The 22,908-nt window shown below is 45.7% G+C and overlaps 2 protein-coding genes across 3 annotated transcripts in view; one reads left to right on the forward strand and one right to left on the reverse strand.

The window, feature by feature from the left end:
• Positions 1–20,479, reverse strand: part of GSN (gelsolin) — a 22,124-nt gene extending 1,645 nt beyond the window's left edge. Inside the window, exons 1-14 of one of the 2 annotated variants that reach the window (XM_071766536.1) lie at positions 20,432–20,479; positions 7,615–7,816; positions 7,019–7,173; positions 6,003–6,164; positions 5,217–5,366; positions 4,844–4,933; positions 4,359–4,491; positions 3,820–3,908; positions 3,311–3,526; positions 2,522–2,655; positions 1,621–1,711; positions 1,258–1,428; positions 576–750; positions 185–309 (exon numbers count right to left, since the gene is read on the reverse strand). In XM_071766536.1, the coding sequence (XP_071622637.1) occupies positions 185–309; positions 576–750; positions 1,258–1,428; positions 1,621–1,711; positions 2,522–2,655; positions 3,311–3,526; positions 3,820–3,908; positions 4,359–4,491; positions 4,844–4,933; positions 5,217–5,366; positions 6,003–6,164; positions 7,019–7,173; positions 7,615–7,816; positions 20,432–20,464 (1,926 nt within the window). In that variant the 5' untranslated portion in view covers positions 20,465–20,479. Of the gene's footprint in view, positions 1–184; positions 310–575; positions 751–1,257; positions 1,429–1,620; positions 1,712–2,521; positions 2,656–3,310; positions 3,527–3,819; positions 3,909–4,358; positions 4,492–4,843; positions 4,934–5,216; positions 5,367–6,002; positions 6,165–7,018; positions 7,174–7,614; positions 7,817–9,079; positions 9,307–20,431 lie in introns of those variants that run through there. The other variant, XM_071766535.1, reaches the window with a different exon arrangement.
• Positions 20,480–20,671: 192 nt separating this feature from the next.
• On the forward strand, positions 20,672–21,550 carry LOC139806662 (testis-specific serine/proline-rich protein). Its single transcript, XM_071766641.1, has one exon. It carries the CDS (start codon positions 20,672–20,674, stop codon positions 21,548–21,550), a length of 879 nt encoding a protein of 292 aa, XP_071622742.1.
• The last annotated feature ends 1,358 nt before the right edge of the window (positions 21,551–22,908 follow it).

Raw genomic sequence — 22,908 nt, forward strand, 5'->3', positions numbered from 1 at the left:
ACAGAAGTGCTCTTAGACCACAGAACAAAAATCAGTCTCTGAACAGAGACTCTTTCCCTCCCACCCAAGATTTGTAACACCGCCTCTTTTTATGTGGAAGATTCAGGAGTTAAAATGGGAGGGTTGGTAGTTGTTAACCAGGGCAAAACCAGTTAGAGACTTGAGAAAGTTCTTGGCCACTCACAGTGAAGCGTCCACTCTTGTTGGAGCATGCAAAGAGACGAGGGGGGTGAGCATCCATCTTCTTGTCCTTCAGCCGGGGAGAGGTGCGGTAAGGAGCTTTTCCACCCAAAGCTGCCCAGAAATTATCTGAAAAAGAGAAGGAGCTACTGATGCTTCAGCTGTTCAGGGAAACCCCAGTGGCAGGGCTGGAAGCACTCTTCTATGTCAGAAAGTCCCAAAGGCCTACAAACATGAATGCACTGTTAAACCTAATGAAGATGCTTTGGAGAAATCTCTCTGTGCCCATGGTCACATTTCCTTATGCTGGGAGACAAAAGAAAACATCCATTAAATAATTACTGAGAGCATGGAGCTACAAGACATTATCTCAGCCTCCCCTGTGCCTCCCTCACCTGGCTCTCTGCCCTCAGAAACCTGTACTGGGCGAGCTCCCAGTATCTTCAGCAGCTCCTGTGCTCCTGATTTCTCAGCATCACTGGCTCCTTGGCCAACCCAAAGGTAAGAGGCAGAGGGAGTTTTCAGGACAAAAGCATCGTTGGAGTTGAGCTGACTGGCAGTAGGATCCAGCTGGAAAGGAACAACATTGCAGGTGTCAGATGCTCTTCTACACAGAGCCTGATATTTCACAGTACCAATCAGTACCTATTGGTGAATAAACTGCAGACAGAATACTCCACACAAACTTGTAAGGCTATAAATTATGTTGTACATTTGCCTTTCTCTGAGTGATGGGCTAGACTTAATCATACCAGAAGAGTAAATAAATGGGTGTTTCTGTTTGTAATCTTCAGGTACATATGACCTTTGTCAAGAATGCTTGGATTTGTCATACTGCCAGCATTTATGGTTATGACACAAGACTTAAGACTTTGCTGGGGAGACCTCTGTAGAGTGGTGTTGCTTCTGCTGAGGCTGAGGAATCATTAATGTAATTTTCTCTGTGTCAACAAGGACACGACATCTTAAAGCTAGAAACTTACTGCAGACACAAAACAGTGCTCACCTGTAGCTATGGACCAGGTTTTATTATCTCTTTTTCCCAAAGCAACACAAAAGTTGGCTCTTTCCACATACCTCTACTGCTCTGGTAGCTCCTGAGGTGCTGGATCGGACCTGGAACAGCCGTGTTGCTGCAGGTGCTGTCTGGCCTCCTTCCCTAGAGGTTCCTCCCTTGTAAACAACCAAGGGCTTTCCACCAAACAAACTCATCAGATGAGGTGGCTCTTTTCCTTGCACTACTCGTTTCTAGACAAAGAAATTTGCTGTCAGTTTTAAGCTGTTGCTGAGGAATAGCACAAGATTCATTAGAAATGACTTTCACAAACATCTGTTGAGCTTGAGTATTGATAGAGCACTTAGATGGTCACAGGACCTTAGCTGTGACCTCCTGCACAAACAGACCAGTGTTGGAATAGCTCCCACAACTGCCATTTTTACCTGCACAGGGCTGCCTCCCAGCTCCTCATCCAGCTGTACTGTGAGGAATGCAGATGTTGCAATTTCATCTTGAGTGGAATCAGCACCTTGCCTGAAAGGCAAAAATCTGACTTTTATTTTCAGCCCCTTTCCACCCTGCTCACACACTCCTTACAGAGATAAAGAAGAGGTAAGGAAAACCTTTGTTACCAAACCTCTGCAGCACTTCATTCAACACGAAGGAGCAATTCACTATCTTATATTGTAACTCAGTGATTACAGAGGGAGATAAGAAAGTTTGCTACATAATAAGCCCAGATTCTTTAGTATCTTCATGTCTATCTCATGTTATCTTTCCAGCAGCTAGCTTAAAAACACACCTGTTGGCACTGGTATCAGCACTACACCTGCAGCCCCTATACAGACTGCATCCTTTCTGGTTTTAGTTCCACAGCTTCTCTGTGATCTCTCTGCTTGCTGAGGAGCAGGAAGCCCACTGTGAGACTGTCTGCTGAAAAACTCCTCCTTGGGGGCATGCTCTGGGAACTGTAACAGTCACAAGCTGCCAGCCAAGGTGGCAGAGCATCAAAAATTCATTACAGTGGTCTCAAAAGGTGTAGGAATTCTGCAAAAAGAACTAAAGCTTGATCCAAAGATGGGAGCAACTATTACTGGGGGAAAAAAAAGCCAGGAAAAAACCCCAGCAACCTAGCACAGTAATTCCCTCCATTGTCCCACTTCAAACAAAACATTCCAGACCTCTGGTAGTGTTTTGTTTGCAATGAAAGGTTATTCAGAGTGAAATTTTATCCCCCAAGGCTCCTCTGTAAGTAGGAACCAGCAGTGATCCATTTTTGAAGCAGTGCACTTTCAGCTCCACACAGTCCCAGTGTTTCCTGACTTGCATTAAGAAAACACTTACCAAGTATAAATGATCTGTCCCTGTTTTCCAGCATGCTGGTAATTGTACAGGATAATGTAGCTGTCCCCTCCGTAGAACTGGCCATAAGTTGAAGGCTGCACTGGCACTTTTGCTGAGCCTTCTATTCTCCAAATCTAGAAAAGGAGAGGGGGAGAAATATTCTGAGTGTGACACAGCAGAATAAGTAGTCATTCCTGACAGAGCTCCTGTTTCATTTTCTTGCCAATTTCAGCCTCACAGAACTTGCAGTCCTGCAGCCCCACCTGCTGCTCAGCCCCACTAAGGCCAGGCCTGAGAGCAAGGCACAGGGTGCTTTTCTTACTGTGAGTTCCCAAACCTCCATCAGATTCAGCCAGAACCACTGGAGAAAAAACAAGTGCAGAGTAGTAGCCTGAGCAGCACTGATGGCTGTTGTGTACCCGTGTGCATCCTGGTGCACCAGATGTGTGCTCTGAGACAATCAGCCACCACACGTGTGAAGGCAACAGCTACAGCAAGAGGGAGGAGGAAGAGAGAGAAAGAAGTCTGGATCCACACTGCTGGGTGAAGCATTGCCCTCAGAAAATCTGGGGTCAAAATTAACAGCTCGTCTACACGACTTAGCTGCAGGGCTCTTGAGACCTTGCTGGTATTTCTGGTGTTAAAAATTGCCTCAGCATCTATGAAACTCCAGTGCTGGTGATTCTCAGGCCTGCATTTGTCTTGCTGCTCTTGCAGGAATGCCACTGAGTAGCAAAAAAAAAAACAACATTCTGCAAACCTTCCCAAATGGATTGTGACACTGCTCACCTGTTTCGTGCCAGAGCCATCATCCTCCATCCCATGCTGGGCAGCCATGGCCTTGGAGGTGTGCAGGGTGGCAGCATCAAATGGTACCTTCTCGATCTTGGCAACGTGACCAGAAATGTAAGGCTGCCCCAGTCCTTCTGTCTGGTCCCTGTCCCTCCAGTTCTTGAAGAATTGCTTAAACAAAGGTGTCTCACCACTCTCAGGGAGGACTTGGATCTGAAACAAATGAGCCAGCCCATCAGGAGCAGCCTTGTCCCTCACCGTGCTCCACACCTCCAGCTCTGGCTACTCTTTGCTTCATGTGGGAATTGCTTGGTACAACTCTCCTGAGATGTTGAAATGCTTGGTACCTCAACTGAAAGCAAAGCCAGGTCTCTCTGCTGCCACCATCAGGGACAGTCATCAATAGTTCCTTCAGATGAGGTACAGGAGTGCATGAGCCAAGCTCCGGAGTCAGTGGCCCTTGTGGCAGAAAAGTGACCTCAGTGCTCTTGACTGCACATCCTTACCTGGGTGTGTTTTGGGTAACCCATCTTATCAATGAACTCAGAAGCTGTTTTCAGTGCTGCCTTCTTCTCTTCAGAGTTGGCACTCTTGCCTTTAGTGAAAATAGAGAGAAAAGAGATCAACTTTTTTGAAGTTCTGGATACCTAGGGAAGAAACTGTCCCAGGTATTTCTGGCTTTTGTGGTAGAGCCCAGCCCCAGTCCCTTTTGTGGAAAGGGACCTGCCCAGAGGCTGATGTCAAATAGTGAGTGACAATTGTTCCATCTCTTTTATACCTTCTGTGATCTTCCCTTTCTACTTACAGTATTTTTTTTTCTTCCTGTTTGCCTGGACCCTCCCTTTAATTCCCTACCATACAGGCCCTGTACCTCAGCACTCAGATGAATGTTTTTCTGAGACTGTTAACCCTGTCAGAACTTGCCCTGAAAACACCACCACCACCAAGCCTATGCTCCCCTACCTGGCTTGAAAGAAACAGGGATTGGTAACTGGGCAAAGCTCCTGTGCAGGCACAATCAGCTTCACCCACATCTCTGTGGTACCTTTCCAAACAAAGATCTTTCCATCTGTGCCGTGGTCCAGAATGAAGCAGTCATCTGTGTTCAGGGCTGCCTGGGAGAAGGGGTTCTCATCTGCCACCAGGGAGACTGCCATGTTCCCAGCCCCATCAGAGACCTGTGATAACACAAGAGATTAGATAAGGCATCATCTGGTCCCCTCCAGCTTCCTGGCAACAGTTCAAAACTCAGGGAGTGGAAGGGAAATAAATTTGAATGTACTGGCTGCTTCAGGCACTATTGTTTTTTGAACAGGATACCTTTAACACAGCAACAGTATGACAAAAACAAACACTTACTCTTAAGATTTCAAGTACATAAAACTTCATAAAAAGCTAACAGCAGAGTGAGGCAAAAGCAGGACTCAGATCAGCTCAGCTCCTCTCTGCTATTCCAGCTCCATCTGATTGCACAAAGCTCACTCCATTCCCCACAAGGTTATCTGTCAATGTCCATCTGCTTCTTGTTACCTTATAGAGCTTAGCCAGCTTTCTATTGGCTGTATCAATTTTGGTGTCATCAGAAGTTCCTGGTGGCAAGCTGGGCTTTGGTCCCAGGACCTGTGAGAGAGAGAGAGAGAACACATTACAAGCCAATTCAAGAGGATTTCTGTTCCCCAGATACTCCAGCCACAAGAACAAGTAGAAGAAAAACATTTAGATCAAAAACAGTGAAAATACACTCTGATGTTCCAGCAATGCAGAGGACCAAGTCTGCACTGAGCTGTTTTTAGCACTTCATATATAAAGACCCACACACTACTGAGCCTACCTACCCATCCCACCCATCCCACAACATCCCACCCTTCAACTCCAGCAGAGAGAAAAGGATGAAGTGAATAACCTGAAGCATTTCCTCCCTCTCTGATCCTTCCTCTGAAACATAGACCTTGGCACGACCGTTCCGCTCGTTGTCCCGAATCCCCTTGGCCAGGACCGTGGCCTTCAGCCTCTCCTGGCGGTTGCTGTTGGAACCACACCACTGAAAGATGTTCTGGGGGGAAAGAAGGAGAAAGAGTGTGCAGTTGTCCAAGGGGAACAAGCCCCTCTCTAGACAAGATGGCAGTGTGGGACTGGAAGATGCTGGACTGGCTTAACAGTGTTTCAGAACGCTCAACGCTTGAGGGAGATTCAAAAGAGTAAAAAGGAAAAGAGGAAAGAGGAAAGGCTGAGGGAGCTGGGTCTCTTTAGTTTGGAGAAAAGGAGACTGAGGGGTGACCTCATCAATGTTTTCAAATATGTAAGGGGTGAGTGTCAGGGAGATGGAGTTAGGCTTTTCTCAGTGGTGACCAGTGACAGGACAAGGGGTAATGGGTGTAAATTGGAGCATAGGAGGTTCAAGTTGAATATCAGAAAAAATTTTTTTACTGTAAGGGTGACGGAGCCCTGGAACAGGCTGCCCAGGGGGGTTGTGGAGTCTCCTTCACTGGAGACATTCAAAACCCACCTGGACACGTTCCTAGGGGATGTACTCTAGGGGGCCCTGCTCTGGCAGGGGGGGTTGGACTAGATGATCTTTCGAGGTCCCTTCCAACCCCTAAGATTCTATGATTCTATGATCTTTATGGGAAATAATCAGCCAGCTCCTGCCCCTGAAAGTCTGTAACCCTGTCTTTGACATGGTACTTACACTGCCCAGGTCAAGGATGAAACAGTCCCCTGTGTTGAAGCTCTCCCAGGTCACAGGGACCTCCGTGGCTCGGACTGTCCGTCTGCCTTTGACCTGCAGCAGCCTCTGCACGGTCACTTCGTTGGGAACCACGTGTCTGAAGCCAGAAGCCACCCCACCAGCCTAAGGGAAAACAAAGGAACAACTCACACTTGTGCTGTTGCTTCAGAAGAAATGAAAATCCGACTGATTTGCTATCAGTCAGCACTTCTGCCTCTCACAGCAGGGTTAGCAGCAGCTTGCAGAGAGAGTTTGGCCAGGCTGGGCTTTTTTTGTACCTGTTTGTACCTCTCCATTCCCATAGTGCCCAAGGGACACTGACACAATACAGTTGGTGATAAGCAAAAGAGAAAGACTCAAAGTCTGAGACATGAGGAAATGTAAGCACTTTGCAAGCATTTGACCTGATATCACTTTCCTAATGGCCCTGGATTCCTAGCAAACATAACTGTTCTTGACTGTATGTTTTTACCTCTTCTATTCCACTTCACTGCAAGGGCACGGAAGGGTAACTCTCACTACTACTCATCTACTTTACCTAAACATCTTCTATGCTAAGGGGGTGGGCTAAGCACAGAAAAAGGGACTGGAAAGGTCAAATTCTGTTATGCAAGTGGGAAGAGATTAAACCTACTGGGTGGGCGTTTCCCATTAACTCAGATTGCTGTTCCTTAAATTCATTCCAGACGTCCTGGGACTGCTCTTTCCTCAGCCTCTCAAAGAAAAACAAAACCTCGATTTCTAAAATTTCCAGGGGTTTTGCTTGTGTATTATAAATTCAGCCAAAGCTCTCCCATTGGGATCTGCTGTTCTCCACCCTGTCAATTCCAACTCATTGAAAACATCTGGTTGAGAATGGTTGAGCAACAGGAGAAAGGGCAATTCCCAGTCTTCTGAGAACTGGGCAGTGGGCAAGATGCCATCTCTTGCAAACTTGACTCATCCTGGTAGTACAAGGACCCAAAGACATCACCCACCTTGTACTTGATGCCAGATTTGAAGTACCCCAAGAAAGTTGAAGACTCATGGCCTTGCACTTCACGATGCTGAACAGCCTTCCCTTGCAGGTAGTCATCCATCTGGACAGTGAATATGGCAGCTGCCCCACGCTCATCTTGAGAGCTTTCATCTCCTAAGAAATGAAAAGGCAACAACTTGGAGGGAAAGCAGGTTGGAGGGAAAGCAGGGTTTTCAGCCTCTCCATTCAACAGTGCAAAAATACCAGGGAGAAAGCAGATTACTGACAAGTTTAGTTCCCAGGAAGGTATGCAGAGTAGCCACTTCCAAACTTTTCCAATAATGCCCCCAAACAGCAGAATAAACTGCTTGTTCTCTGTCATCTGGATGAGAAGAAGCTACTTGTAGGCACAGAGATGGCTGCACTCACTACTGCAGAAACCATTTCAAATGTTTAAGGTGAGCAGCACTATAGGGTACCCCAAGTGACATCCTCAGTGCACTGCCAGTTCTGCTTTTTGTTTCCTTGGGTAACACTTACTGGACAAACCTGGTGTAGTAAGAGGATCAGAGCTCCCTTTGGGCTCCCAGTTCAGCAGGGGCACTCCCAGCTTACCTAACCAGAAATGCAAGTCGTACTGGAGGTTCCCACTCCTCTGCTTGATGGTGTTGAGCACCAGATAGGAATCTCCTGTGAAGAAGTCTCCATACAGGTTTTTTGGCACTGGTACCAAATCAAATTTCTCAATCCTCCAAATCTGAAGGCCAGGTTCCTTCCCAGCCTTGGAAAACTCAGCGTGTTCCACCATGCTGGCAGGCTGGGGGGAGACAGAGAGTGTTGTTCAATATGCACAGCACAAGGAAGCACATGTTTAGATTATGTTGCTTCTGATCTCTGAACTACTGTTCCAGGCAACAAGTGGAAAGTTTCCTTTTTAACTATTGCACTGAATTCATGAGGAAAAAAAAATGGGGGGGGGGGGGGGGCAAGGGGAGGTGGAAATTTCTCTGTTGATCACTGGTAATTTTCATTCCCAATCAAATCTACTTGCAGGCTTACTCTTGACTTAATTTCTCCCAGACTTTCTTTTCTCTGTTTTTTTGTTTGTTTGTTTGTTTTTTGTCTGCCTCTCCTGATTTTACTCTATGTATTTTCTTTACTAATTTATAGCTTTTCAGATTGGCACAGAGGAGAAAGACTAATCCCCTTGCTGACTTCTTTTCTATAAATGCTGCACTGATGTTCAAGACAACTGGAAATTAACCCCTTTTAACTACCCATGTTGTATATCTTTGCACAGTTATTATTTACAGTTTTCCTAAAGCTTTGTGTGATGTTCCCCAGCTCTTTCTAGAAAATGCTGTGAATTATCATCAAAGAGTTAGATAATTAACAGGTTTCTAACATCTCTTCTGTTCTGACACTTTACTTTAGCACTTTTGTGTAACTGCTCCCTTACAGGAATTACACCAAGAAATAGGAATGATACAAACACATGCTGCATTTTGTTCTAAGGACACTGCAATTCTGGTTTAGTCTGTGTATTGTCATACTAATACAACATTTTAACAGTACATTCTTGTAACAAGATTAATAGACACTTTTCTCAAACTGTGTTATAAAATAATTAACTTTGGTAATACTGAAAGGAAAGAAACATTTCTGTCATATCAGCAAAGGAAGTTTGTCTGTATATTCCAGCATGCCTTTGAGTTGTAGCAGATAACAGGGAAGAAAAAATTAAAATGTTATATTAGAAGCATCCAGTATTTTGACAGACAGTTCACAGGAGCTGATGGACAGTACAATACATTCAGCTTTCAAGGCAGAAATAAAGAATGTTACAAACTAGAGAGAAAAACATCAAGTTAGCTACCAAAGTGATTCCTAAACTGAAATCAGATCACAAAGAAGACAATGAACTTTATCATCATGATTCCAGTCAGCCTATCCTCGTTTCTCCCAAATTCCCACTATAAAATTGGACAAACTCCTTACAAAGAGTTGAAGGAGCATGACTCTTAGAAGAAACTGAAAAACCAAAGTTTTTCAATGTTTAATTGTGACGTTAATCACTTACCCCAGCTGAAAGCACAACAGCTGCTGTGACAACATATCCCAGCCCTGCAACAGACATGGAGCTCACACAGTTCAGTTTCAGAGCCACTGCACAAAAAATGGTGAGAAAAACGTAACTCAAGTCCTGTTTGCCCATTTCTAAGAGCAAAAGGACCTCTCCCTTCTTCTGCAGAAGCTGCGGGGAGTCCCTGCTCCCTCCTCCTCTTGCTGCTGGTAAAGATGAACCACAGGAGCCAATCTTTTATCAGGGACAAACACACCCACCCCCTCTGCAGTACAGGGGCGTGTAACATGTTTGTGCAAACTCCTCTTGGAAGTCCCAGGGACTCCTTCAGCCACTTCCAGAGGCTTAATCCCAGCAGGCAATAGCTGAAGACAATGTGCTATCCATTACAGCCAAGGATGCTCAGACCAGCCAAATATCTAGTCAAAAGGCCAACAAGAAAGGAAGAAATTAAGAGACACCAGTAAGAGAGGCAATATTTTGTCAGCTGAAAACTGCAAATAAATGGGAAAGTTGATGAGACACAAAGGAACAGAAAGGCTGATCCAGATGGCAAGGGCTGCAGAGATTTTGGAGATGAGAAGAAAAGAGCAGCACTGAAAGGACACAGCTGAATAACCTGAGGATGGAGGGAATAAGCCCTCATTTCTCTGAGCAAAATTCAGCATGTTCTTTGTGCATCTTTGTGCAGCTCAGTGCAATCTCCACACAGGACTAACACACGAGGGGGGTGAGATGCACCCTTTAGCTCATTTGTTGGCAAAAGGACATTAGCAGTCTGGTAGGTGACAGAACAAGAACTAATTCAGTAATTTCACCACCAAATATTTCTGAGGGTGTAGCAAGACCCTGTGACAGGAAAAAAACAGCCCTCAAACCTATTCAGCTCAATGGAATTACAACAGAGCACAGCAGATTGTAGCATACCAACAAGCTGCCACTTCTTCTTCCAAACCTCTCATGCTTCAGCAGCCAAATCTCCCACATTTTATACATGTTTGTAGCAAGGAAACTGGGCAGAAAACTTTCCACCCAGGGACAGAGCAGCCCTGTGCTCTTATCAGAGGGTGGAATGGCTCCTGGGGTGCCAGCAGCAGTGATTGTGGGACAGCATCTGCCAAGGGATGTGCAGAAACCTGTCCCAGCCATTCCTATGTGGGGAGGAATATCCTGGCAGGTCAGAGAATGCCAGGGGGTATCCACACATATATGTGTGGATAGACTTTTAACACACCCAGGGGTGAAGGACTGACAGTCTGAGGTTCCCACTTTCAGAATCTCTCAAAAAATGTCTCAAAAGACATTTAAATAAGGGGCCAAATCTTCTACCAAATCTTCAACAACAAAACTTCTGTAAGGCAAAAGCAGACTCTGCTTTGTGCTTTCTCCATTCTTCATGAGAATGTTTTTTTTCTCTCTCTTCCTCTCACTGGAACACTCTGTTTCTCTGTTGTCCAAGCTGATGGATTTTGTTTTGAAATGTCACCTTGGCAAACACTGATTTCATTAATGTACCTTTGAAAATTTCACTGGAAATTCTCAGAATGAAATAGATAATAAAAACAATGTCATAGTCTTGCTGGTATTTCTCATCTCTGTGAAGGAAGTTCAGAGTGTCAGAGGTCTAAGGCCCAGTGAAAAAAATGTTGGAGCCCTGCCTGTGTGGTGGGTCAGGTTTAGCACTGGGAGGCAGACAGCTGGGAATGATTTCTGCAGCTGCAGCATCCCCAGACCAAGGCAATTGCACAACATCAGCAAGAGATGGGTCCCTTCCAAATGGAAAAATACTTTGGACTTTTTTATTACCAAATACCTGTACAGTGCCACACTTGGCCAGACTTCACAGATGGAAGGTGAGAAGATCTAGGATAACCACTTTGTTAGCAATTGGTTTTTTTGTTATATTCTAATCTGCAGCTATCTGTTCATAAGCATATTTTGGAAAAAAAACAATTTATTTGGCCTTCTAATTAACTTGGCATTTTATAAACTTTGCCTTCAGTCCAAGCTTGCATTGCCCATTAGTTAGAGAACATAAATAAAGGCAAAAAAAAGGAACGAGAGCTACAATGAAAATAGATTGTATATTATAGTGCTCTTTGGTAAAAATATATCCAAGGCATGTCAGAAGGGAATAAGTGGAGTATACTCCAACAGCTGGTATGGTTTATTAGTGCTGCCAGCAAATGTTGCAGTGTTAAATCAAGCCACAGAGATCTGTGCTCGGGATGTTTTATTAAGGGCATATGCCAGATGAGATTGCCAAGGCCCTACCCAAAAGGATGTCCTGTTGGAAACACAGGGAAAAGGCAAATTTTAAGCTGATGTTATAAAACTGTCCAGCTTAGTCACAGAAAGGGTGCTATGCAGAGCCAGCATCTTATGCAAAGGAAAGTTATTTAAAGAAAACAGGGACAGGGCTTGGAATAGAGGCTCTGAGTAGAGATGGATCATCTGAACGACAATTGGTGATAAAAACAAGAATTTAAGAGGTCCAAAGATTTAAGCAAACAGTGGAAGACAACTTATTATGATATCCAGATGTGTAGTTAACAGAGTCATGACAGGCCTAGCACAATGGAGACTGCCCCAGAGGAGTCACTACAGGGTAGGCTCCTACTTACCAAATGGAAAGCACCAGAAGGGGAACATCAGGGAAGCTGACACTGTGCAGAAGTCTGGGTCTGGCTGCCAGAGCAATGGCAGAATTTAGAGACTTGTTTCTTTATTTTCCTGGGGTTGGAAGCTGCTTGCTTCAGAGGACAGGTCAGAAAAGTCACAAAGACCATGTGGTCTTCCCTGCTCACCAAATGTGACAACCTCAGCCTGCAGTGCACCCTCTCAGTTATGGTGCTGTTGGAAGCTCTGGCAGCTGATGGTTCCACCTCTGATCCAGGACCCAGGTTCCTCTCCTGGTATCCAATCCAAAACACCTTTTTATTACCTCCCTGCAACTTCTAATAAGCAGCTCTCTCTGCCTCCCTCCCTATTTATTTCAGTTTATGCCCTTTACATTCATCTGTGTAGCTGTGCCTCCCACTCATCTGTCAAAGAGCCACTTCACAAACTGACGCCATCAACACTTTTGCCACTTGTGTTTCTTCTCTGAATTTGTTTCTGCCAAGAAGGAGCCCAGTTCTGCACTGCTCAGATGTGGCCCAGCACAAATGTACTGAAAGGAATGTTCTGGTCCCATCAGCAAAACCCTGTGGAGCTCAGAATCTCTTGCTTTATCTCATCACACTGCAAAGTCCACTAGAGAGAATAATTAATGCCTCGTTCCTCCACATCAAATATCCTGTCACACCTACCACCATTTAAAGCACCTAATGATGCTGTCTAAACTATCCTTCTACAAGACAATATCATCCAATACTGACAGGGGGGGAAAAAAGAAGAGAAAAATGTTTATTCTGTTAGGCTCCAGTCTGATTCAACCTCAAACATTCAGAGCAGCTTTACCAAAGCTGAAGGAATGAACACACTCAACCAGAACATCCTCTGCCTTCTGGTTTTGCCAGAGTATTTCAGACCACAAAAGGCACAAGACAGCAGTGATAATATTTTAATAGCTTTTAAAATGAAAAAATATCAAAGGAAGATTAAAGACAATAGATAGGTATCACATATCCCTCACATTTGAGAAAAGAAAAGAAAAAAAGAAACAGCTCTGCTCAACAATTTACTCCCCTTGCAGCTTTTATTGAGTCACTGGCCACTTACAAGAGAAACATGAGCTTTTTTTTGAAGCTCCAGTTAATTTGTGGCAATTCACACTGTATGTACCCCCAAACACAGAAAGGACTCACCTACCTGCACAGGGCTGCTCAGGAAAACTTGGTTGAATTAACCAAGACTGTGAAACCCGTGGTGAGAGGCCAGGTCACCATGTGGCTGTTCTCATTTTCTCATTTACAGCTTCAGTTCAGGATAGGTTCAGTTAATTTGTCTAAACTTGCTGCATAAACAAAGCCCACACAGGGCTGGTTGGCAGCCAACATAAAGTTACACCACAGAGTGTCTAAAACACCTGCTGCTTACTTCTGGAAGGATTTCTGCATTTCTAAATGGCAAAGGCTGTATTTTTTATTTTAATGGATAATACAGAGCACCTAAATAACTTGCAAATATAGACTGAATTTCTAAAACATGGGGAGAACAGTAAATCTTAGTAGAATGGATCCACACAACATTCATGCTGCAAAAATGCTTCTTGTGCACCCATCTGTATTGCACCTTAGGGGCAAACACTTGCACTTCCACCCTGCTAATTCTCTCTTTCCCTCTATTTATTTGACAAAAATTGTCTGGAGAATGTCAAGTGCTCCAAAGAAATGATAATAATGTATCTCCTCAGGAAAAGAAAGACTCCCTTGTCTCAGAGCATTCCAGACCTCCTGGAGTAAGTGCCAGAAGTAAATTACCACTGTATTCCTTCTGCAGCAACAGCAAAACTGTAAATCACTGCTTTTTGCAAGCAGCAAGGTCCTGCAGTCTCACTGACACATCCATCCCCATGAAAACATCAGATTGCACTTGGAACAGTAACTCTGCCAGAGTAAGAGCTGCCTTCTGCAGATCACTGCCTGAAATAATGCCCCTGAAGAAATCAAACACAGCACAAATCAAGTTATTTGCTTGCTTCAAGTTTTGCTATTTCTATGCTTTGAAGAGAATCTCTGCTTTCTGACTACTCATGCAGCCGTTTGGGTTTTTTTTTCTCTGATCCTTTCCTGACCCATAAAAACTGAACTTACAGACTGTGAGAGGAGAGCACTCCAAAATCATTCAGGTTCTGACAACAAGAAACCCAAAACATGAGGTTGCATGGAACAGAAAGGGAGTTCAGCACAGCATTAACACCTGATGACAGCACACACTGAAAATGGAAATGTTTGTCTATTCCTTGGGCCTCCTTGCCAAAACAGTGTATATTGTGCCTAACTCTTCAGCAAGCCACTGAAAATACATCTGGTGGGACGTCAGCTTTGTTGGCAAGGTGCCAGGCATTGAAAAAATACCTAAAATGATACATTAGATCAGTTTTCAGTCTCCGGACAGCCCTAAATTCATATCCACATCAAACTATAAACAACCCCCTTCCTCCCATCCCCTGCAGAAGGCAGTAAACAAAGCTGATTTGGGACCAGGAAACTTGGCATGGAAAAGACCTCCTCCTACCCTGGCCATTTCAGAACCTATTTCAGTTCTTTATGGGAGCTGCAGCATACCCAGTGGCATTCCTAGCAGCCACAGCTTAATAGCTGCAGCCAACCACAAATAAAAAACCATAAATTAAAATTGGCATTGCCCCTTCATTTAAAATATGCACCTGATTTAAAGAAGAACTCGGATCAACAGTCCCTGGCACCAAGTACAGCATTATCTGTATAACTGGCAAGTAGGTTTTTGCATTAATAAAGTTAAAATTCCTACCAAACCACTTTACCAAATGAGAGCACCCAGATGATTTGAGTATTGTTCACTTTTTCCAGCTGTTTGTTTGCATTGTGAGTCATGTCAGCTCTATTCTGGTCTCTCTACTTTTTGAATATAATCCACTCAGTGAGCACGGAGTTCACCCCAATTCACCAAAGCTACAAAACTTCCACACAGAAAACCTGAGTTTCTTCTCAGCTGCACTGATGTAAAAAGGGGAAAATTATTACCTACATGGGAGAAACTTGTGGAGAATATATAGCTCTGCCATCTGAAACACACCCAGAGAAAATCTGCTGATACAATCAACTGTTTGAAAGCCCTGCCTTAAAGAGCATACGTGAGAGCTGAATCATGCACTTAAATACACAGAGCATGGGGAAGTATGGCTGAGGGGAAACCACTGTCTACTTTCATTTGGTTGGGAGCAAAAATGAATCCTAAACTATATTCAAACACAAATTACTGCTCCGTGCTGAACGCATGGCTTGAAGGAGTGCTTATGTCAGCCAAAAGACATACTCCAGTACATCAGAATGTGACCACCACCCCATGCTGTGCCCCATGGAGAGATGTGGTGGTGACAGCCAAAAACCCTTCAGGGAAGTGACAGAGCTGCTCTTCCTCCTGGCACTACCTCCTGACTCTGTACAGGGGAAATCATCTGCAACTTTATGCAAACTGTTTTTCCCTTGAGCACAAGCCAATTACATTCCTCTGGACTACAGAAGCCCATTCAATCCATCATCCATAACTCAAATGACAGAATAATACATTATTCCTGGAGAAGAAGGGCTGGAAACCAGAAGAGACGGTCTTAAAAAAGTCCAAAAGGGAGGCATAAAACATGTCCTTGAACTGCAACTGTAGCATCAGACCCAGGTGATTGAGTGAAAGGACTACAATAAGCCATTGCTACATGTATGAAAAGGAAGAATTTCATCCTTTTTCATTCAAAAGGATGAAAGAAGTACATGGAAATATTAGGGTTGAGTATAAAAGATTCTCCTGATGCAGCACAGCACCTCTGAGTCCTACAGCAAACCCACCATGGGGTGACTGCAGAGCTGCTCTGGCTCAGTGAGCTCCTGCCTTTCAAATCAGCTCCACACAGGATTTATCTTTCCACCTCAAAAACCTCCACATGAGACATGAAGCCATGCAGAAATAACAGGAATCAGTTCACTTCATCTACATTCTTCTAGTTCAGGGGCAGTAATCAGAACACGAGGCACAGCTGAGAGCTACAAGTGCTGGGGGGTTTTGGTACCTGTTGAGAGGCCAAGGAGACAGAACTGCTCCCATCAAAAGCTTCCTCCAGCTCTGCCCCCAGCACACAGTGCAGGCAGCTCTGCACCAGGAGGGGACAGGACCCCCCCATTCCACATGAAGTGGTTTTCTCCACTTCCAAATAACACCATGTGGAGACACAGAGTTATCTGAGTTCCCCTTTCCCTTTTGCTGTCAGTTCCCCTACCAACACGCAGGGCCAGCCACTGCATTGAAGGCTCAGGCTTGAGGGGACAGAACTCAGGAAGGCTGAGAAGTTCCAGAACCAGAGCCTTGGCAGGAGGAGTGCTCAGCTCCATTCCTGCTGCTCAGAGCCACAAGAGGGCAACGCTACGAACAGCCATGGCCAAACCCTCCCCTCTGCCTCGCTGCAAAGTGTCTGCAGCTCTCCCTCTGATGATTAAGAGGGATTTTGTTTGATTTTGAGCAGGATTCAGCCTACAGTGTTGAGGAACCACAAGCATTCTCCAAGCAGACAGCCTGAAAGAAGGCAACATCCTAATGGTGATAGCTCTCATGGCAACAGCCTCCATCCCTCCTGTAAGATCTTGGGATGATTCATTCCCTCCAGTGTTTTAAAGGCACTGTTTTGAATTGTAGCTGTATTTTTACTGTGTGTGGAAACATTCAGTAAATAACATATGCTTAAACTTTGTTTTTGGATGGCAGCCCATCGACTCACTAGCTCCTAATACAGACAAACAGTTGTTTTGTCCTCTCCTAATTGTGCTGGGACATCAGCTGAGATCTGTTCCAGCTCTTCAGGTTCTCAGTGGGAGCTGAATGAGAGCCAGAAGAGCAGAGGAGGGGAAAGACCAAAACCACAGCCTGTAGTTAGAAAAGAACACTTTGAAATAGATAAAAATGAAAAATACCCAAAAAACCCTCAGAATCTCTACCACCTAACCTTTCCAACCAGTCACCAGCACACCCCAAATTTTGATCAAAACAACATTAATACTCTAAGGACATAGCAAAGACCCAGTCCACCCCAAAATGGGTAAAACCAAACAGGCTAAAATAAATACTCTCCAGAGAAAAGTGTGAACAGGCAGAGCTCCCCAGCACACCAGGTAATTCAACCCACTCCAATGCCAGTGGCACAGCCATGCTCCTTCAGCTGAGTGTCAGTCACCAGGGGTGGCTATTCTGGTCTGGCATTTCCAGGTTGCCAAGCACTGCAAAGCATCTCAGGAAAAAGCTGCTGGAGCTCTACTTAACCCCACTAATGTCAGAACTCGATTTAACCTTGCAAATGCATCATCAGTGGATAATCAGAGATAAATGCTTGGCAACCCTGCAGAGAGTCAAAGCCTTGCTGTCAAAGGCTGTTACTTCCTTCCCTAATTTCTCTGCATCCCCCTGCCCTTCACTGAGCAGGTGAGCAGTACTCAGCTGTGACATCTTAAGAACACTGAGCAGATTTCACCTGGTTGGGGTTTAACAGTGACAGCTCTCTTCCAGAGCCCTGGATACACCTGGACCAGCAGCAGGCACATTCTGACTGTCTCTGTACAGTGAGGGATGTAACAGGACTTGTGCCACTGTCCCCTGCCATCACCAGGTCCTAGAAGAGCAGCTGTGCCAGGAAGGTTGGAGCAGATTGGAATGGGTACAAAAAAAAAGAGTCCCCTACCAGCATGCCAAACAGCTACTAAGAGGCCTGATGAATCAGCTCTGGCAATCAGTGTGCTTTTGCTGTCAGGGAGCTGCTGAAGGCTGCAGGACAGTGTAAATGCTGGAAATGTGCCACTATTTGTGACTTCTTGGGAAGCAGAGATGAGGCAGAAGCATGTCCTCTGAAATCCAGACCTGGTGCATGGGAAGTCTGCTCAGACACTCCTACCACCAGCTCCTTTCCTGCTGGTCTCCTCACTTTAAAAACCACCTGAATGCAACTCTCAGTCCAGGAAAAACCTAATCACACCATTTCTGGATTGCCAAAATTCACGAGGATAGACCTGGGAATGCCCAGTGCCCCTGCAATTTTCCACTCTCTTCCTTTGTCTAAACCTCTGCTGTGAGCTGCCCTGGGAGAAAGGATACTGGGAACCAGTGTGACAGCTTCTCAGCTCCTGTGCCCTGAGGACTGAGTCTGACTGCACTGCCTTTTCACACTACCATTGTTTTGTGGAGCCTCCTGCAGAAAAATATGGCACAAACTGAAAAAACACAGCTCTAGGCTCAATAGCTGTGCACGATCCCCACCTAGGGAGTCTGGGTCTGATATGGGAAAAATAATTCCAGCATGGCTCATAGCTGAGATCTCTGGCAAGTTTATTGCTTTTTGTGGCAAAAGAATTAATCATCCAGAGCACTTTTTTTCAATTCCCTTAGGTTTCTTGGTGTGTGAAGTGATTAATAAACAATTAAGACACTGAAAAGACAAGGACCTGAATGAGAAGCAGAACAAATGACATGACAGAGGAACATGAGATAAGCTGCACACAAAAAAAAGATAACTTGAGGTTTTCTTCGTAACATAAAACCTCACTGAGCTTCAAAAAAAAAAAAAAAAAAAAAAAAAAATCTTCAGAGTCTTGAGTTTAAAAGGATTCAAAAGAGATTACAAGTGCACATATAAAATAGTACATATTATTTTCATTTTAGAAGGGTTATCAAATACCTGTTTTGGAGAATCAGACAGCCACTCGTTAACACAAATAATACACAGCTTGTTACTGACAAGTTACCCACATCAGAATTTTCTGCCTTTTAATGAAAAGCACTTGATGGCAATCAGGCAGAGACATTCAGAACTCCATCAATTCCCAAGTGCTTTAAAAGTGAGCAAAATAGGAGAGCAGCTGTTTCTTCCAAGACAGTTACTGTGCCCAAGCTACTTTATATCTGTGTTTTACCTTGTTTTCCTTTATCCCAACCAATCTGCAACCTGATCACTTCAGCTCATATTTTACAAAAATCCTGTGCCAGAATTCCAAAGCAAAACTAGGAAATGGTTGGTTTGTGAAGTTGCATATTCCTGCCCAACATTCTCTTTCCTATACATGCTACCGGGTAGCAACACTAATCTGAGATAGAATTAAAACAGAAAGCTTGTATTTGAAAAGTGGGTTGAAAGCAGATATAAATCCTGAGTAATAAAATGTGTAACACTGCTATTTTAAGAATGGTTTAGTCCCCACTGGGATGCTATAAAACACCCAGCCTACAGCAAAAAGTTATTTTATCTGAACTTGGGATGGTGGGAAGCACTGGCTCGGCACAGGTCTGTGAACACAGATATCTGCTGCTTCTTGTCCTGTGGGAAGGCTCTTACCTCTTCTCTTTCACAGAAGAAGCACTTAAGAGACACTGCTGACCATGCTATGAACTCAGGAAGTGGCTGAAGCACTCACAAAAGTATATAAAGTACCTACAAAACCAGCTTTGTAATGGAACATGCCAGGCAGCCAGTCTTTACCCAGAGCTGGCAGCAATCCCCCTGGGTTACATTATCAGAACCATGAAACTCGATTGTGGAACACTATCTCACATCCCTGCTTTGGTGATGAAAGGAACAAATTCACAAACAAGTTGGATAGGTGCCTGTAAAAATCAAAGTTGAAGCTCACAGTAGCATTTTTGCTTTGTCACCATTTAGATATTCAGAAGCAGCCAAAGACTGATGGTTGGTTCTATTTCCCCATAGCACTGGAATTTCATCCAGCTGGAGAAAGCCTCCACTCTCCTGAGGACACTGCAAGGTACTCAGCTCTCAGTAAAATGAATTATTATCTAAACACTCAACCACTGGAAAACCCCTCCATGTATTAGAACACTGAAGAAGCTCATCATCCACCTATGTAACTGATGACATCTATGACTTTCCTGCCTTATTTTATGCAGAATTCTGGGGAAATCCATGGAGATGGACTCCTCACCACTCCAGCAAGTCAGCCCTGCAATGAGCCCATCGATGGTACAGATAAACTAATGCTGACACCCAGGGCTGGTGGATAAGTGCACATAATGAGAATAAGCATTCTCATTATCTGCTCTGGAAGTGAGCAGACAGCTTAAATCTAGAGCCTGAAACCACATCTAACACATCTAGAACAGGGAGGGCAGGGAGGCAATCCTAGTGGCAGCAGCAGTCCTGAGGAGCAGGAGTTAAACAGGACTGACTTCTGCTTCTCTCTGCTAATGGCACGGGTTAAACTTCCACCTCCCACCCCGTTGTAGTAGGGACTATGGAATAAACTACCTCGTGGACAAAAGAGAAACCAGCAGCAATTGCCAAGGCTGTGCAAGACCCTTTCCTCAGTACTCAGGTTTTTGCTTCATTTGCCCAGACGGATGTCATACAGTACTCTGTAAAATACCTTAAGAAACCTAAAGGGTGAGAGATTTTTAAGGAACCCCCACCCCCATTTGATGCCAGAGTAGGACACACTAAGCTGAGCCATGCCATACCCCAGAAAAGGAAATTTTGTTGCTAATAAACTTGCATCATGCAGAAAGTTGGTAGTGGAAAATGGAAATTGTAATGATGAGTAAGAAAAATAAGAGACTTGAAGGGAAACGATGCAAGTATCATCCTTGTTAGGAAAGTTGGGTGTTTTACACCCAAAAGCAAATAACATTCAAAGCAGTTTCATTCAAAGAGGATCTACTTACTAATGAGGCCTCCTTGAAACAAGTCATCCCCATAACTTTTTTTTTTTTAATACTCTTCCTAGGAAACATTTTAAATAAGTTTTAAGTGTCTACATTTTTGGAATCTCTATTCAAATAGAGCTTTCAAACATTCTTTCCCCAGGCAAAGAACAAAACAAACAAACCCCGCACTGTTCTCATCTCAGAAGGGCCTGGCAGTGTTTTTACCGGGGTTCACAGACACCCCGAGCTAAGGGGAGGATGGGGGGCAGCTCAAACCCTGCCCCAGCCCCTGCCCCTCACAGGAGGCTCCTCAGACCCAGCCCGGCTGCTCTAGGGCGTTCTGAGCCCTTCCCTTTTCCCTCGGGGTGTCACGCACACACACTCCGGTTCGGGCACCCTGCGGGACGGTCACTGCCACGCGTGAGGCGACGTGCGGGGGGAACTCACCGAGACCGACCGGGCAGCCTGGCCACCCCCTCACCGATCAACCGCATCGTGCCGGCACCCGGCCGTCCGCTTCCCTCCTCGGAGGGGCTGACAGCCTCCGGGACGAGCCCTCCATCGCTCCCTCCCTCCCTCCGCGCCCCCTCAGCGAAGATCTCGCAGCTTTCCCCTCAGCCCGACCGAGCAGCAGCCAGAAGAGGCTCGGGGGAGGAGGTTCCCCCTCAGCGCCCCAGTCCCGGTACCAACTCCAGCCTTACCTGCTGCGGCACCGGCAGGGTACAGAAGCAGCTGCCGGGAGCGGCGCCGGGCGGTGCTGGGCAGGGCAGCCCCAGAGGCGGGGACGGGCCGGACCCCGCCCCTGCCCCGCACCCGCCACTGTGGGGTGGTGCGGGCGGTCACGCGCCGGCCCATGAGGAGATCCCGGTCCGGCCCCAGTGCCGTCTGTGGCAGCGGTGGCAGAACCAGAAGCGGTACCGGCACCGCCCGTCGTATCCCCAGCGCCGTTGCGCGCCTCAGCCACCATTTTGTTACACGCTCCTTACTTCAGCCTCCCCGCAGGGCCCGGGCTCCCCAGCCCTCCGGTACCCTGCCCACCGCAGAACCCCCGGACCTGGGGGGCTGGAGGGAGAGGTTGTGCCTTCACTCCCCGGGCCACACGCGGCGGGCAGCCCCGGTGACACACGGCAGAGGTGACAAGGTGTGGCAACCCGCCGCCTGGATGGGCAAAGGCTCACCGGCGGGCCCGGGGGAGGCTGGGTGCTCCCGCAGCCCGGTTCTGCCGGGCCGCCTCCTGCCTCCCCGCTGCTCCCCACTGAGCCTGCCCAACAAAGCAACCCTTCAGTTCGGTACCGGGGGGGGGAGGCTCGGTGTCTGGGTCACCCTACGGCGGGACAGTGGTGCTGGAAGATTTGATTCTCCACCCAGAACTGAGCGACGGAGTGGGCAGTGGAGGCCAAGTGAGCCCAGTGAGACCGGGGCTGTCACGTCGCGGGGCTGTCACGTCGCGGGGCTGCCCCCCACACCGACACGGGTGTGTGGTATTTGGGTTGTGAGCACCCACAGGGCAGTGCCTCTTTGCAAAGCTATTGCAGGGTGATGAGCAGCTTGTCCCTGAGCTCTCTTTCACCCCTCTCTTGTGCTAGGTGGCCACAGCCTGTCCCCCCAGCTCATCCAACATACCTTTGGGTATGTTGTTCTCTCCTCTTCTCTGGGTGTTGCTAGTTTTTTCCTGGCTTTATCCCTCCCTGTCTTGTGAAATACATCCAAGTTAGATGGATTGTTCTCTCTGCTTAGCTGGAGTTTTCCTTGTGGTGTGGAAAGCTTTGCACCAACCGGCAAATATTTCCTTATTTTTGTATTTTTTACTCTAAGTTCTTTGAAATGGGTTTGTTTATGTCACATCGTCCCATCTCTTCAATTCCAGAGGCTGCTTTAACGAAGCAGGGCTGGGGATTCCTCTGGAGGCCAGCAATGACTCCTTTCCTGCCACCTATTTAGAGAAAGCCACTTCCTCCAGACAGTTCTCCAAGACATGGTGTGTGTGTACAGATATCTGTGTCTATATATAGAGATGTCATTTTGCCCTGAGCCATGTGAAGACAGTTCCTGATGCTTGCTAGCTATGCTGTAGCCCAGGATATCTCCTTTGTGAGAGTGCTCCTGAGCATAGTGTGGATATAAGTCTGATAAGCAAATTGTGATGACACAGGTATCATAAATTATTGATTAGATAATCCATTTGGGCTCCTAAGAAATTTAACAATGTTAAACTTACAAAGTCTGTTGGCAGAGGAGTTGTAACAGTAGACACGTGAGGACATGGACTTTCTGGCTCATCTGCTTGGTACACATGATTCATTCCTCCCATGGTTGTGTTTGAAGCTCTAGAAACATGATACTTAAAATCAGCTTAGTATTAACAATTTTCTGTGAAACATTGTATGCAGTAATGCATCAGAGAGCTAGTAATGTATTTTCAACATTATTGAGGAAAAAACGCACTTTCTACTTGTGTTTTTTTATGTAGTTTCTGCTACATTGTACAAGTGAGT

Source organism: Heliangelus exortis, chromosome 22 (assembly GCF_036169615.1).
Source record: "Heliangelus exortis chromosome 22, bHelExo1.hap1, whole genome shotgun sequence".
Lineage (NCBI taxonomy): Eukaryota > Metazoa > Chordata > Aves > Apodiformes > Trochilidae > Heliangelus > Heliangelus exortis.

Excerpts from the sequence above, each read along its gene's own strand:
- LOC139806662 (XM_071766641.1), top strand. The coding sequence starts at position 20,672 with ATGGGGGGCAGCTCAAACCCTGCCCCAGCCCCTGCCCCTCACAGGAGG.